At 39.0% G+C, this 15678-nt stretch overlaps 1 protein-coding gene and 1 non-coding gene across 3 annotated transcripts; one reads left to right on the top strand and one right to left on the bottom strand.

The window, feature by feature from the left end:
• Positions 1 to 2350: 2350 nt before the first annotated feature.
• On the top strand, positions 2351 to 5543 carry pla2g10 (phospholipase A2 group X). 2 transcript variants are annotated; one of them, XM_018705048.1, is made up of 4 exons: positions 2351 to 2494; positions 3113 to 3281; positions 3942 to 4048; positions 5262 to 5543. In XM_018705048.1, the coding sequence occupies exons 1-4, from the start codon at positions 2458 to 2460 to the stop codon at positions 5408 to 5410; spliced, it is 462 nt and encodes a 153-aa protein (XP_018560564.1). In that variant the 5' UTR covers positions 2351 to 2457; the 3' UTR covers positions 5411 to 5543. The 2 variants fall into 2 exon arrangements, with proteins under 2 accessions (XP_018560564.1, XP_018560563.1); XM_018705047.1 differs by lacking the exon at positions 2351 to 2494 and having other exon boundaries at positions 3070 to 3281.
• Positions 5544 to 11828: 6285 nt separating this feature from the next.
• Positions 11829 to 11900, bottom strand: trnat-cgu (transfer RNA threonine (anticodon CGU)). The gene has a single exon. It is a non-coding gene; the product is annotated as a tRNA-Thr (tRNA).
• Positions 11901 to 15678: the final 3778 nt, after the last annotated feature.

Here is a 15678-nt window from a genome sequence, read left to right as displayed (position 1 = left end):
ACCAGTTCAGATACTAAGGAGGACATAAATCACATACTCAAAGTTGCTCTCCAACACTAATTATAACCTAATGAACGCAATTATTTTCTTTTTAAAAGGAAGCGGGCATGTCAGTGTAGAACACTGTGCTCAAACATTATTTTCATTTGCACAATTATGAAACATAAAAGCAAGGACAAACCACAGTAACAAAATGTAGTAATAAGAAATTCTGACATAAATTAATTCACTTATTCCTTTCCTTCCTCCATAATTTAATTGCATGTGTTTCATTCTGTCATGTACAAATTAGGGGCATAGTTCAACGAGAGTTTTCAAAACAAGTCTAAACACATTAGAGCAGCAGATGTATATCTACAGATCTGTGCGAGGAGGCACGCAGCCCACTGCACACCTTTGTCTTCCTCTTCATCATCTGCTGACTCCTTTCTCCTCCTTGAAATTCATTTGGTGCTACTGTCTGATTCTTACTCACACCCACAGATTTCCAAGTGGACTGACAGCAAACAGTTCAGACATCCAAGAAAGCAAAAGGAAAACCAGCACTAATTAAGCGCCTTGCTCTTTCTGCATTTTATAAGTGATGTGGAAAAATGTCAAATCCATTATGCCAGAGCAAAAACAACAGAACAAAGTTTCATCAGCAGAGCACTGTTTTGTTATTTGTGTTGTGCACTTTAGAGATTTTTTCCCCTCCAAGCACACCAAACTGGGGACATAATAATGTTTGATAGTGACATAATCCTCGGGATGTTCCTCAGACTGAAACTCATTTTGCCTTCTGTTTTTCTCACTTAATCTGAAAAATGTGTTTTTGAATCATTTGTCTAAGCACATATTATCTCTCCCTCAGTCTTCTGGGAGTGTAATGTTGAGTAAACTAGTATTAAAGCACTAAAACTTGCCTGGGATTTTGTTCTGTGTTCAGTTCATTGCACATTTGTGGCTTATTCAGGCTTCAAATTGACTTTGAATTTTTGAGTCAGGGTGTGTTCAGCAGCTTGATATGATCTTAACGTTGGCTGGATTTTTTGTGGCAATGGATAGACTGAGCTGAGAATAATCAGATATAGAGGGATCCAGGGATGTGTTTCCTCATGCAGTACAGTCATCCTGGCAGCTATAATAACTGCCAGGAGGAGGCGCTTATCTCACATTGTGCAGGAGCGTCACTGAGGAACTGAATTCCACACAAAAAAAAGAAAAAAAAAGTCTGTGAATATGTCCTCTGTTATCAAAACCCAAAGCGTATGTCTTTTATGATTTAGCTGCCTTGACATTACCACATTATGGATGACAATGGAGTCCAGTGTGACAGAGCTGAAAATATACTTTCAGGAACCATTATAAAAAGATGAAAAGCAAAGATATGATACAATTCGTGCCATTTCTGGTTGAAGTCTGCAATTTGTCAAATAAACAACTTTGCCTGTTAAACTTAGACACCTGGAGTGCCGCTCAGTAAATCATACTGACAATAATGATAGCTACAGCATGTTCTGAGTGTTTGTTATATGAGCTGAGTCTGTTCTGTTTACCCCGCTGACATGTTTATTCACAAGAGAAGAAGATGGATGGGAGGCATGGGTAGGTCTCTTTATGATTATGAAGGAAAAGCTATGTTATTAGTGTATGATTACCATAATTATCAAGTCTGGTTGCATTTGTTTTGAGGAACTGTGGCCGTATTGTGTTGCCAAAAGTAACTGGGAATGTGCTATGTGAGCAATAATTACCCATGAAGTTTATGCCTAAACTCATGTAACACTTTTTATATTGATTTATATTTATATTATTATTATATAAAGGTTTGTTTTTTATTTAATTAATTAATTTTCTGTATATATTCTATCTCTATGAGAATAGTCTTATTCTTTAACCATTAATCTAGAATTGAAATGACCATCCAGAGTGACTCTGGTCACTAACATTCATGGTGACTGCTTTTTCTGTCTTTCTGCCTGTTATGTAACATGCAGTTCTCAGTCAGAGAGTCATAAACTTTTCTTGTAGTCCATGATCACTGAAACATCCTAGAATTTCTGTGTCTGTGATTTTTTGAGGCCACTGCAAAGACAAAAACAACATTAAGGCAAGAAATAATAAAGTTAAGAAACAGAAATGAAACAGGTCTTGAATGATGGACAAATGTGTGTCTGATTTTCATAAAGCCCCTAAATGTCTTGTATCTATTTAAAATAAAAATATTCTATTTCATCAAGAACAAAACACATGGTCCTGGAGATGAAACAGTAAAAAAAAAAAAAAAAAACCCCTCTAGGCTGTTTCCTCCAGGGGGCGTACAGTTCTACAAACACTGGATTAGCTTCTGGCCAATAGTGATGCTCAGGAGATTATTCAAACAGCATCTAAAAAAAGCTCTCCACCCAATGCTTCACTCACAGAGTGGAAGTGAACAGCACTTGGTGTGGAGAGTTGAGAAGCCTGTTGCGTGCCATGACTGCGTTTTACCGGATACTTCTCCTGTTATCTGGTGAGTTGCTCCTTTTAGGCTCCAATTGGTGATGAAGTGCAGAAAGCTTGAAAAGGCATTTTTTAGAATACAGAGGGAGTCTGTAACAGCCAGGTAACAGCCTGCTTGTGTTTACGTTTTGCAGGGTGATTCAGTGAGAGTGTTATTCTAAGGTGGCAAGTGCAAATACAGTACACTGACATTGCTCCATAGCATCATGTGCTTTTCCACTATCATTTCAAGTCTGAGGCTGGTTGAGGTTTTCAGTGTACATTTGTGGAGTTAATGAGGAGTAATATAAGTAGAGTCAGTATGAGTATGAGTATTATTCACCATTAGAGGGGCTATGTGGGTTTCAGTGTGGATACAAAAAGAGGCCAGGTGTGCATGCACCTTTATAGATTTCTGCATGGACAAAAACAGGAGAACAGGATTATCTTACAGTATAAAACAAGCCAATACTCCCGCAAAATGTGAGATTGTGAGACTGTGTCAGTGACTCTGCAGTGTTCCTGTTGTTGTGTCCAGCCACTGTGCTGTATATCAAATTCTGAAAACAAAAACAAAGAGGACGAGACTTGTTTCCAAGGAGTCAGATGAGTTTTTTCCTCCTCTCTCATTGTTTATTGCTCTTTGCAGTGGCCGTGGCCTCTGCAGCGGCACGCAGGTCCCATCGGACGAAAAGAGGGCTGCTCGAGCTGGCGGGGGCCATCAAGTGCAGCACGGGGAGATCTGCCCTGGCGTATATGGTGTACGGATGCTACTGTGGACTGGGTGGTCAAGGCTGGCCCAGGGACAAGGCAGACTGGTGAGGCAGTAGCTTTAATCACACTCCTCTTTAAACCTGACAGAAGAAAACACAAGTCAGTGTCAGGCGCTGACACCTGATGATAGTGTTTACCAAAATGTAATGTTGACACTCTATATATGGCCTGCCTATACATTTTGTGGTGCCAAAGATATAATTCAGCATGCTCTGGTGGTGTTTAGCCCTCCACTCCGGGAATGGTGCGTACACATTGTTTCCTCCTCCTCTCATTCATCCTACATCCTAATGTGTACACATAGTTTCCGCTTGTGAATGAATCGACTGAACCACAAAATGCTGTGCGATGGGGCGGAAGGAAGGGATGTTGTCCAAATTTGGCAGACACACGTGGTCCAATGGTTTCTTCAAAATAGGCCCAAAAAATTCCACACCCAAATCCTAATTGCCATCTCCTTCTTCTCCTTCTTTGCCGCAAGACATTGAACCCCCACAAAATTGGTTAGCTGCTAACTATCTGTTGAGAAAACTCATGTGGTGATCCTGCCCTGCCTTTAAAATAGCAGTGGTGTGACTCAAACCACAGGGCTGTGACGATCCACCTACTGCTTTCTTGACCCTGTGCAGTCTAGACTGAGTTTTGACTGCTGCTGCCTTTCAAAATAAAACATGAATCTTGATGTTAATTTGTCTTGTATGTAGGTGTTGCCACAGGCATGACTGCTGTTACGGAGATGCAGAACGTCTTGGATGCCAAACCAAAACAGACCAGTATAAGTGGACCTGTGAGGACAAGAAAGCTGAGTGCGGTATTGCATTTTTTAAATATACTTTTGCATTCATATGCAACATTTTTACGTTTGTTATCTGGAAAATAAGGTAGCTGCTGCTTTCTTCTTTTAGTGGCAGTGCATGGAAACATGACCAGTTTCACATACTGACATGGGTAAACCTGAAAGTGAGACACAGATAAGGCTGTGTGTGATCTACAAACATCCACAGAGGTTATGAATAGGAGGGGAAAAATAAGATGTTTACAACATATATTTCATGGTATTTTAAGCCCCCATAAACCACACAAATGTATGGTTATAAAAAGGAACAACCTAAGTGTAAAAGCAAAATAATTTTTTTTCATAGTTATACAACTATGTAAGAGCAGAATAATCTTTCCTACCTTAATATGCAACAGTCTCTGTAGGTGCTGAAATCTAGATGTGTTTATGACTCAGTGTAACCCTTACCGACCTTCAACAATTAGATGAACTTTTCTTTGATGCATTTATGTGTCTCATGCTAACCTCAGCACCTCCGTAACTTTTAATGACCTTTGATACTTGATGTGTTTCATAATCCGCGAAAGAGCAAATTGTTCCAGAGATACCATCCGTGTTACTTTTATCACTCAAAGTTAAGGTTTGCTGCGCTCAAGGCCTGGGGAGAATTCCTCCCTGGTCCTCCTATGTTGTACTCTACTATTTAAATATGAAGCAGAATGTGTGCCTTTTTGTCGGACTCACTGATGATGAGCTCTGTCCTCTCAGCTGAGACTGATCAACTCTGTGCCTTGATCTGTTTTTGCTCTATTATCATACTCTAACATTTTATCCAGTTCTTTATATAAAAAAAAATAATACAAAGACAACCGTATATTGAATCACCTTTTATTTTTTTTTAATTCTCTCCGACACTACACAAGTACCAACTACACAAGTAATGCTGGGTTGTTTGTGATTTTTTAAAAATATATTAATATAAAATGAATTTGTACTATTCACAATTGCTGCAGGTCCCCTGTGATTTGCACTGGAATTGCACCAAATTAACTATTAAGAAGCAAAATTAATAAAGCTGGAGTTGTTTGTAGCACCAACAGCCAAGATTATGCAAGCATTAGAACAAGTAATCACAACAATTTTCTAAATGTTAATGAGAAAACCATTAAAAAACATGCATATTTCTTGAAAGTCCTCCTTCCTCCAGCTTGTCTCAGAAATAAGACATTTGTGTTCCTCATTACAGATGATTTGAAGGACAAGTGTGAAAAGCTGCTGTGCAAGTGTGACAGAGACGCCGCCAAATGTTTGAGAAAAGCACCTTTTATCCGGAGATATGCCCTATGGCCCGATTTTCTATGCGGCTACGATCACCCGATGTGTAATATTTACTGACGCAATAAATGCATCTACATGTCCTGTGTGCCTTTTTGTAAATACAAGAATGGATTTTAATTGATCATTACCAGGCTTTTTTAAACTAGTGTTATGTTTTCAAATGTTGTTTTAATAAAAGACAAAACCACTATTACGACCTAAGACGATTTTACAGCAGATGAACACCTGACATTTGACAAGTGCCCCGTGATTGTCTGGAGAGTCACGAGGATTTCAGGTGCAGTTAGATTCACATACTGAAAAAGCAACTTGAGCATTTCTCTGCTGAAACTCAGCTCAGTACAGGGTGAAATGTTAATCAGCGAGGGGAAAATCAGATAGCTGGTCCTCACAACAGTAGTTTTATTTACCATGCAGGGCAGTGCCCTGCCCGCCTGAAGTTGACTCCCAGTGCTCTGGCAGTGTTTTTGACTACACCTCATTCACTGAGGTCTAAAAAAAGTATTTGGAAATGTATTGAGCTAATAGGCAAACTGAGGTTTTTCTATGTAAAGTCTGCTGTGACACAAATGTCTTTCCTTTCTTCCCCATGTATGAAATATTTCAGTTTTATTTCAGTCACACTGTAGCTTAGCAAACATTTACTTAGAAAGCCAGCTTATTTAAAAATGTATGTGTTTCTGTAAAAACATGAGTAAAAAGATTTAAAATGTTTTGTTCCTTTAAGATTTTGAGAGCATCACAGCACAGTTACAGATTATTGTGCTTAAATAGCACTTTCCCATGGTGCCTGCAGAATGAGTTATAGTCACTGCATAGCTATTAAGTGATCTCATACACTCTCACTACTATGACCAGGGTGTGAGGAAACCTCTCATGTGCATAATCTCATTGGCTCGTTTTCTCCACTGAGCTAAAAGGAAGACAATCATTTGACATCTACAACCACTACATAGTGGGAAACCTCTGCAGGAAAAAAATGTCACCAAACCAGCAGGACATCACTTAGTTTGTAGTATGTGGGGTCTAGATATCGCCTGTAGATGGTGCCATATTCATAAAACTAAACTTGAAGCCCATTGACACTAAAGGACCCTAAGCTTTTATGGGTACACACACAAAAATGAGAGTTTTTACTTAAAAATCATTGCTTGTATAATTGTTATTTAGATTTTTAAAAACATGTTTTATGTATTGAAGTTCCTAGAAATGAAGCGCCTGTTATTGACTGCAGGTTTAAATCTTTGATATGCGGAAAATCACTCTATTTTGGGTGACCACAGTTGGTTTTGGGTTTGGCTCAGGGAATCTCCTTCAGATCAAACCGTCAAGTCGAAACCTCCATTTCCCTTCTGACACCCAGTAAATACTGTCACCATCACAGTAAACACAGCCCTCCCAGATGTTACTGCTCCAGCGAGCTTTTACACTCCTAAGCCCCCACCTATGAGTTCACACAGGGAAACACACAGTTTCTTTGTTGAACCAGTGCACCACTCATGAGTGAGTGAGTACGGCCTGAAATGGGAGATGATGCCGTGGTGCAGCCCAGGACTGGAAATAAGTATCTGGGTCATGGCCCACAAACACTTACCCGATTGTGTCCAACCTTCACTGGGAAGTTATAGAGCACTGATGTCACACACTTGGCAGACAGAGAGAGTGCCATACGTTCATTTGTATATTTTACCTCTACCTCTAACCTCTGCTAATAAAAGTCAAATTCATTATGATCTTTGATGTCACAAAGGTAATGTTGCACTAGGGTGAAATCATCATCTGGTTTAACATTTGTTGAGGGGCACTGAATTGATGAAGGGTAAATCTCTGAATGTGTTTTTGCATTACACAAGGTTTCCATTTAATTTCTGCCCAGGCATCCTTCTCATGAACCCTTGAATCTCTCTATGAAAGCAGCCTCAATCCTGTTCTTTTCCCTGCTGCCTCTGAAGGTTGATGAGGCTTTTCCTCAGAGTGGTGTTCTGGCAGTACATGCCTCTCCTCTGTCCCTGCTGCCTTCAAGTGATGTTTCGAGGATTCCAGCTCTTGACTTTGTTGATGATCTCTCACTTGTTCTGTGTACTATTGCCAGTTGCCTTCATCATACAGTCTGTGTCTATGTCAGTCTTTGACGTTACCTTAAGAATCTGTCTGCACCTTCAGCAGAGTGGACCATCTGCCTGACTTGAAGGTTGTGATGGTTCGCTTTGGCTGGACTCTGTGCCCAGACGCGGGGTCGGAGGGGTGGTCAGGGGTGGCACAGGCCTGGACCAGAGCCTCTGTATGAAGTCAGTCAAGGAGAGTCACAAAGGTCACAAAGAGACCACAAATAGATACAAAATGACTATAAAGAGACACATATGAGAAGCACAGTATGACACAAAACAACTCAAAAGAGATACAAAATGGCCACAAAGAGATGCAGAACAAATAAGAAGAGAAATAATTATCACAGAGTTGCAAAATGAGTAAAATGCGATATTAAGTAGTCACAAAGAGACTCAGTTGACATCAAAGAGAAGTTAAATCATGATAAAGAGACACAAAACGAAGGTGAAAATCTACATAACAACTACAAACATGGCCGTCTCTTTTGGTCCAGGTGTCTTGCTTCTATCTAGGAATGGTGTGGTTACAAATAGTGAGTAATTTGTGGTATTATGTCATATTAGAAATCTGTTGAATTTTGTTTATTTTTCAGCATCTTAGTGATGACCATGAGACTTTCTTTGATTACAACATATACTTCAGTTGCAGGTGGTTGTTACATTTCATCTGCTAAGATTTTGCCATATAATACTCCAGTGGTTCTTCTTCCAGCAGCAGCAGTTGACACTGTGCTGTGGCTGACATGTAAAACCCAGTCAAAAATGACTCAGCTGACCTCATATTAACATGTCATGAGTGGCGTGGCACTCATTAAGAAATCCTGTGTTTGAGGAAGTGCTGGTCACCAATCCTACATATGCATGACAGTGTGGTTGTCACAGTGAATGAGGCCGTTCTTTAATCCCGGCGAGCCGACAGAACCTATTCCACGCTAATTGCGTTCTTTAATCAACTGTTTGGCTCCACAGCTGAGAGCCAGATGGCACACAAAGAAGTCTTATATAGCACAAAACATAAATAATAAAAACCATGTGCGGAACAAAATATGACTTCTTACTAGAATTTCATTTGTCTGCCTTTTTAGACATGCTACAATCCCATGCGTTTATTGTGTAAAAAATCTCCTTTGAGTTCAGAATGCTGCTGCCCACACAAAGACAGAAATCAATGTGCGTGCAGCACACAGCAGACCTGGACCTGCTGCCAATATACTGCATGTTACAGACTCTTTTGTCTTCCTCCTCCTCTTCCTATTTTATGTTTTATGTTTTTTCTTTGAAGACACGTCTCATGTGGCAGAGGAGAAATGTGTAATGTGTAATATACTGTCTATATATATGCTCTCAAGCTTGTAAATATTTGAAGGAATAGTTAGAGTTTGATATTTGTGATAATCAATGTGATGATTTCAAGTATACTAGTTATTCTGATCAATGACAAACATAAGGAAGGGAACAAGTATGTTTGCAAAATCTGTAATCCAACACAGCAGTTCATTTACACAATACCTTGACTCCATTTTGTTTTTTCTACATCTTTAGACTAGTGCTAAAGGCTGAAACACAGAGCTGTTTTACACAGTATGATGTGGGCATCACCTATCATTACTGGAGGATTCCACCAGAGGGCTGAGTTTACAGTATTTTATGAGCTGTTCAAGAAAAGGCAGCAGCCAGAAAATGCCCTGAGGTGCTTGGAGACAGAATAGGAGAAGTGGGGAATATGGTCAAACTGTGTTTAAGAATGAAGACTAAGATGAAGAATCTTAACTGTTCCGTGTAGTGACTCCATCTGGCCAATTAGCTCCAATTTTCAAGGTATATACTGTTTTTGCTCAAGACTGCAGAATTTCCCACCGTGTGTTGTTTCATAATGAGAAGGAACGGCTCTTATTTTACTCTGATTTCTCTTTAACCAGCTTGGAGAAGTAAGAGAGACTGTAATGAGGACACATGCATAATATTTTTTCTCCAAGCCTACACCATACAGCCCCTACCTGTGCTACTAGAATATAGGGGGAAAGGCAGTAAAAGTAGGATCATTAAAACATAAGGAATGTGGACACTTACTCTGTTTCTATATCTGGAGTTTAAATAGCAGGTGTGAAAGTCAAAACTATGTAGAAGGTGACTGATAATTGCTTTCCTATTCTTGTTATGGAAAGGAAATGTTGTGACACACTCATTTCCACCAAAGTGACATGGCATCATTACGCCTATATTGTACACTATATACATTGTTATGGAATGATGTGCATGTAAATTAAACTGATTCCAGATTTGAAAACATTTTACTTTTTTCTCTCACCACCTGTCTCAAAGCTCAAAGGCGCCAAGTCCTCAATAACAACAAAAAGTACTTGTACTTTGTCACATTACTTTCTTGGATTATGGGATCAGTGTCTTTTTAATTATTACTGACGCCATTCCCAAAAAAATCATACCTGTTACCATGGAAATAAGCTGGTGCCAATACAGAGGGAGCTCACTAATAGATGTCAATGACACGGCCTTGGCTGCACAATGCATATGAGCCATTCTTTAGTGCTCATGTGAAAAATAATCTTGGTCTATCTGACTGTGCAGTCCCCATAAACAATATGACAATATGAATTTATCATTTGCAGTAGCCTAAAGATATCTTTGCTTGTACAGTACATCAAACCTTCATGCGTTAGGTTTGTTTACACGCTTGGAGCTGCTCCTTGTGTCAAAATGAGCAAAACCCCCTTTTGCACCATCATGACAGATTTGCTTTCTAACCAGCAATTCTGTCATCTGGATCTTATTTTCAATGACTAAGGTACTGATTTATGTGCTAAATGCAGCATTTCACCTCACAGTGATTGTAGCTGGAGGTTGGACATTATCCACCAGTGATGTGCTGTGGCTGTTGCTGACTATGGGGTTTTGCAAACCACTGCGGCAGCTTCCAGTTGTTTGCCTGCTATCATCACGTGTCAGTTTACAAAGGGTCACTTCAACACACAGAATGTGATGATACGCTGCAGCATGAACCAGATATGAATCATGGATGCTGCAACACAGAGCGTTACCCAGGAAACGGTGCTAGTCTGCCACATCAATGTCAGCTGAGCGTGCATAATTATGGCGTGATGTGAAAACATAGTTTCAGGGGACATTTAATGAAGGATTTTGAGAGAAATAATATCTCATTAAGTTCAGTTACATTTACTGATATTCACAGGTGGGGTCACACTCTGCCATTTCAAAACACAACCACCGTGTTTCGAGGAATTATACTTTCAAATTCGATTTAGAAGATCTCTGCAGGAGCAACAGCAACAATTTTACCCACACCATGAGCATGAATCTGAAACACTCACCTTAGGTTTATTTCATGTTGCCATATCTGCTCTATTTTTTTCTGTATTTTAACCAAACACATTTTGTTTCTTTGGTTCCTTTTGACAGACACTCCCCTGAAATAAACTTCTTTCTGCAGTAACAATTTTGGACCCATTTCCACCTGTTTTTATTTATCTATTTATGAATAACTTCAATTGAAAGAAGAAGACTTTTACTATTACGTGTATGCACATAAATACACATAAATCACTGAATTTATTGACCTCCATGAAAATATAGGACAGTGAATACACAATTCTACTTAAAAACACACATTTTACATGTTCTGGTTCTTGCATTACTTGTCCACAAGAGTGCCAGATTTAATGTTTTTTATGTAGAAGTAGCAGTGTTAGTGTGCCAAATGTGTGTGTGTGTGTGTGTGTGTGTGTGTGTGTGTGTGTGTTTTTTTTGTTTTTTTTTTTTTTTAAATGTACCAACAAATAACGCTTAAAAGATAATCTCATATATTATTGATGTGGTTGTTATAACAATCACAATGTGAGGAAGTTTCAGTTTGGTACAGAAAATGTATGTGTCCAAAAAAACACAGCATAGCACAGTATTGTGTATTTGTAGCCTTTGTTTATTTGAGTAACTTTACAATAATTTGCAACAATTTAGAACAACTGACATCATCTGCTTGACTTACAGTAGGGGGTCTGTGTCTTGTATTGTGTTAGATGACTGTATCATCATAATGCAGGCCTTTCTGTGAAACACCTTCATCTTGTGGAGCAACTGTTGCATCACAGCTGATTTCTTTGTTTTTACTGTACTGTGTTACTTTGACATGGATGAAAATTGTTCAAACGCATAGGCTGCCTTTCTATCAAAATAAAGTGATGGGAGGAAATTACATCTCCCCAGAGAGATCTAGTGTGGAATTTGCAAGCAATATGTTTGCACATACAGATCTTTACAGGACTCAGGAATCGTATTATGAACACACACGAGGTGAGGGACACATAAGCTGATAAGCTGAAACCTTTGTCAAAAGGCACGGACGGGGTTCGAACCCGCGATCTTCGGTTTACGAGACCGACGCCTTACCACTTGGCCACCGCGCCTGCGCTAAAATCCGTTCTCCGAATCCTTTTTGTACATTCAACCATTCGCATTTTTGGCGTTTTACTGGATAGAAGGGTGCCGTAGGCTAATTGTTGTCTCTCATACATAACCGCAGCTCGACTTCTTCCCTTCTGTATGCACGTGACCATACAAGCTTCTCGGTTGAACTACCGGTATGAACGTATTGTTGTAACTCGGCCACAAGGGGAGGCTGTTATCTACCACGTGAGAACAATGTGTCTGCAGTCTGTTGTAGCAGATTTCAGCAAGCAGAGGTCTCTGCTCTCCCGCTGCCACTGTTAACAACAAAGAAGCACAAAGAAGAAGGTGAGACCCTGCAATGTCTGCTGCTCACTCACTCTGTTTGACAGAAATGTTAATGTCGCTAAAGCCAACTTTCTAGTGCACGTCCAGTATAGCTCTGACGTACATAAAACTAAAGGTGGCGTACCTGCAGGCTGAAGTAACTACATACAATACAAAAGTATAGGACACATTCAACGGTTAGTTTATTAGGTACACCAAGCTAATGAAGCTCAGGAAAGATAGAATATTCAGTTTCTTATTGTATTTTTGACAGTTGTTGATTAAACTTTATGGTCATTGTCATGTTGCTGTATAATACAGAGAGGCGTTTCTGATATTTAGCCTGCCCCACTGATAGAAATGGTTAGTAAGATCCCCTGGGTCATAATATACTCAGAAAATGTTGGTTCAGACAGGCTATAAGTTGGATATATGCAAAGTGAGATATGGAGTGCCCAAAATGGAAGAATGAACTCATATCAATCTACCCATTACATTTCAGTACGAGGAAAAGGTCTTGGGGTCACAAGTTTTAGCAACTGAAGTGATATAACCATTCGTTTTTGAGCTACCTCAATAATGTATGACGACAGACACATACACACAAAAAAACACACTTTGTTAAAGTCTGGAGAAGGGGAAATTTTAGTTTGAGAACGGTGCCAGAGAAAAGTCAGAGGTGTCACCAAAATCACTAGGAATCTGCTGGAGAATGTGAAAATCCAAACGAAATTTAATGGCAAACTGTGCGGTGCCATCAAGATATTTTGTTCTAAAATCAGAATTGAACAGACTTAGATTGAACTTGCATAGCTAATCACTATGAGAACCACTAGGCTGCTTGTAATTCTTTTCCCAGCAATACAATATGCATGAAGCCAGACTGCAGCTTTTCACTGTCTTTCTTTTCAAAACATCAAAGATGAATGCCTGCCTGAGGGCCCTTTTTTTTCCTTCTTCTTTTTTTTGGATCAGATATCCTAGAGGCTGTTTGAAAAATGAATAAGACTCATTTCCATTGGGAATGAGTTAGCAGTGAAAATCACAGATGTGGGGTATTCACCTTGACCCGCTTAGAGCACGTCGTCAGCACATAGACCCGAAGAGGAGCTCCTCCTGAATAAAGCACATAGGTATATTTAAATCAGATCCTTATGAAATGTGACGATATTTTCCTTCAATAGACCAAAGCAAGCCACGGCTTAAAATAATGAGTGAGGTAATGTTAATAGCTTGTTTTTATACATAAGAACATTAACCAAAATCCAGATATTTTTGATAAGTGTATTGTTTTCTGCTGACTTGAGGATATGATTGTAGATAATGCTAATTCAACATTGTAAAATGCTGGTAGTTGAGCTGTATTTCTTTGAAAGCATAAAGGCTTTAAAAATGGAACAGAAAATCTGAAAAAAAAATCATACATATTTCCCTGCTGTATTTGAGTATATCATTAGTGTAACCTTGAACCTCTGTGTGTGAGATGTCTCTCAACACTAGACACTGCTTCTGACGGTCTGTAGCTGCTGGTGAGAGACTAGGCTGGTGACTCTTTCATGGCTTTTTACATTGCTACAATTCTCACATGGATGACATCACATCATTTCAGCTCTTTAATTAATCTTATCATATTAAGTTTGACAGCTGATGCTTTATTATGGGCCCACACACCTGGAAGTAATGAATGAATGAATTCTTCTCTCGAGGCTCTAAACTGCAAACAGTGGAATTTCATGTGTTATGTCTTATCAGATGTAAAATCTAACACACTGGTAATAAGTAGTATGTCTCCATTAGTATGTCTTTATCACTAGCTGTAAAAGTCAGTCATCTTGGGTGCTGTTCCAGGTTTGATTCTGTCTGGATTTTGTGTGTTTCTAACAGTAACAGTGTCAGATGCAGTTCTGAAAGGTTGAGATGGGGAGAGAGAAATATTTTCAATCCATTAAATTGTTATTTACAGGAAGTCACTGTTGTTTCAGTAGAGGGCACCATGCTGCTTTATCAGTTTATGACATAAAAGGTTTAGGAGTTTTACCTGTGTTATTGCTATCATGATGAAACTTCAGCACAGATTATAAAGTAAGATTTTTAAAATCAATGTTTACACATATTTCTTCTTTTTCAGGAACAAATGGATGGCAAAGACAAACTATTATGCACTCTGCTTTGGCCAGGCATTTCCATTTCATGGAGATGACAGGGATTTTACCATTACTGCTTGTTTGTTAACTGTGCAGTGGAGTCCTCAATGAATGGACGTTCTGCTGGAGGATTCATGAGGAAGACAGTCAGACCAAAGGTAAAACATGCTGATTTGCATATGAATCAGCATGTTCTTCACCATATGAACCCTTTATAAAAGCACAATGCACCTGAGGTGAAGTTTTCTCAAGCAGAATGTAACTCTTCTAATGTCTTAACACTAAGTCACCATCAGTGATAAAACAGGATTAACATCCTTGAGTAAATATAATAGACTTTAAATGGCTGGAGGTTCTTATAGTTTATTTTATAATTCTTTTTAGCAGCTCTGCTTTTTTTATCATAAACCCCTGCAACATCATAACCTGAGAGATACAATATGTTCCAGTCAGAGATCACATGGATCTGGGGCATTTTTGTTCATGTGGGGAACACCAAGCAGCTCACTCCCTGAGAGAATAAGAGGTATTACTGTAGCAATCTATTGAATTATTTATCGGTGTATTGCTTTGAGAAATCATCTTATTTTGCTGTATTTGTGCAGGAATACTCCTACCCCCCTCCCCTCACAAATCTGTGAGAATATGTATTTTTTTGTCGAACAGGCACACTTTTTCAGTGCAGAGCTCTGTCTTTTGTTATGTAAACAAGAGTGAGACTCAAGTAGATTTTCTAAGTCTGAATTGTGATAACTGACCAGCAAAATGATGCCCTGCACTAATCTGGTAAACCTCCTCTGGCTGCTTTTTAAAAAATATTTCTCATAGCATCTTAGTCCAATCATGTCAGCTATATATGATTACTGAGCTTTTATTTAATCTCAAAATAGTCACATTTCTGTAAAACATCTTGAAGACAATGTTTATTAATAATCTCTCTACATGGAATGCTCCATGAGTTAGTGTCAGTAAAATTGAAAATATCAGTATTAATAGTGGGACAGAGTACTGTAGGTATCTTTATTGAGACACATAATGCTGAAGTCACTGAGGCTGAGGACACATCAGAGAAGTATCAGGTCAAGTTTCCTTGGCAAAGCAGCACAGTGATTTCAAAAGTCTGCACTGCAGTGTCCCTCAAAAATAACTCGAATAAGAGCAGGTATGATGCGCACTGTGATGAATTAACTTAACAAAGCATGTGTCAAGGCTCTACCAGTTTTGAGTTGATGTTTGTATTCATTCAACAGTAAATGAAATAGAATATCAGCTTTAATAGAAAGTAGATCTATTGTATGTGGTAATTTACACATTCAAATACAGTGTG

Source organism: Lates calcarifer, linkage group LG11, assembly GCF_001640805.2.
Source record: "Lates calcarifer isolate ASB-BC8 linkage group LG11, TLL_Latcal_v3, whole genome shotgun sequence".
Taxonomy (NCBI): domain Eukaryota; kingdom Metazoa; phylum Chordata; class Actinopteri; family Centropomidae; genus Lates; species Lates calcarifer.
Note: the sequence above shows the minus strand (reverse complement) of the source record. Positions and strands in the feature narration are given on the sequence as shown.

What these genes read in the sequence shown, in the direction of transcription:
- pla2g10 (XM_018705047.1), top strand. Translation starts at nt 3,070, where the DNA reads ATGAGTTTTTTCCTCCTCTCTCATTGTTTATTGCTCTTTGCAGTGGCC. An exon ending in CCCAGGGACAAGGCAGACTG is followed by an intron (nt 3,282 to 3,941) that starts GTGAGGCAGTAG and finishes TCTTGTATGTAG; the next exon opens with GTGTTGCCACAGGCATGACT. An exon ending in GGACAAGAAAGCTGAGTGCG is followed by an intron (nt 4,049 to 5,261) that starts GTATTGCATTTT and finishes TCCTCATTACAG; the next exon opens with ATGATTTGAAGGACAAGTGT.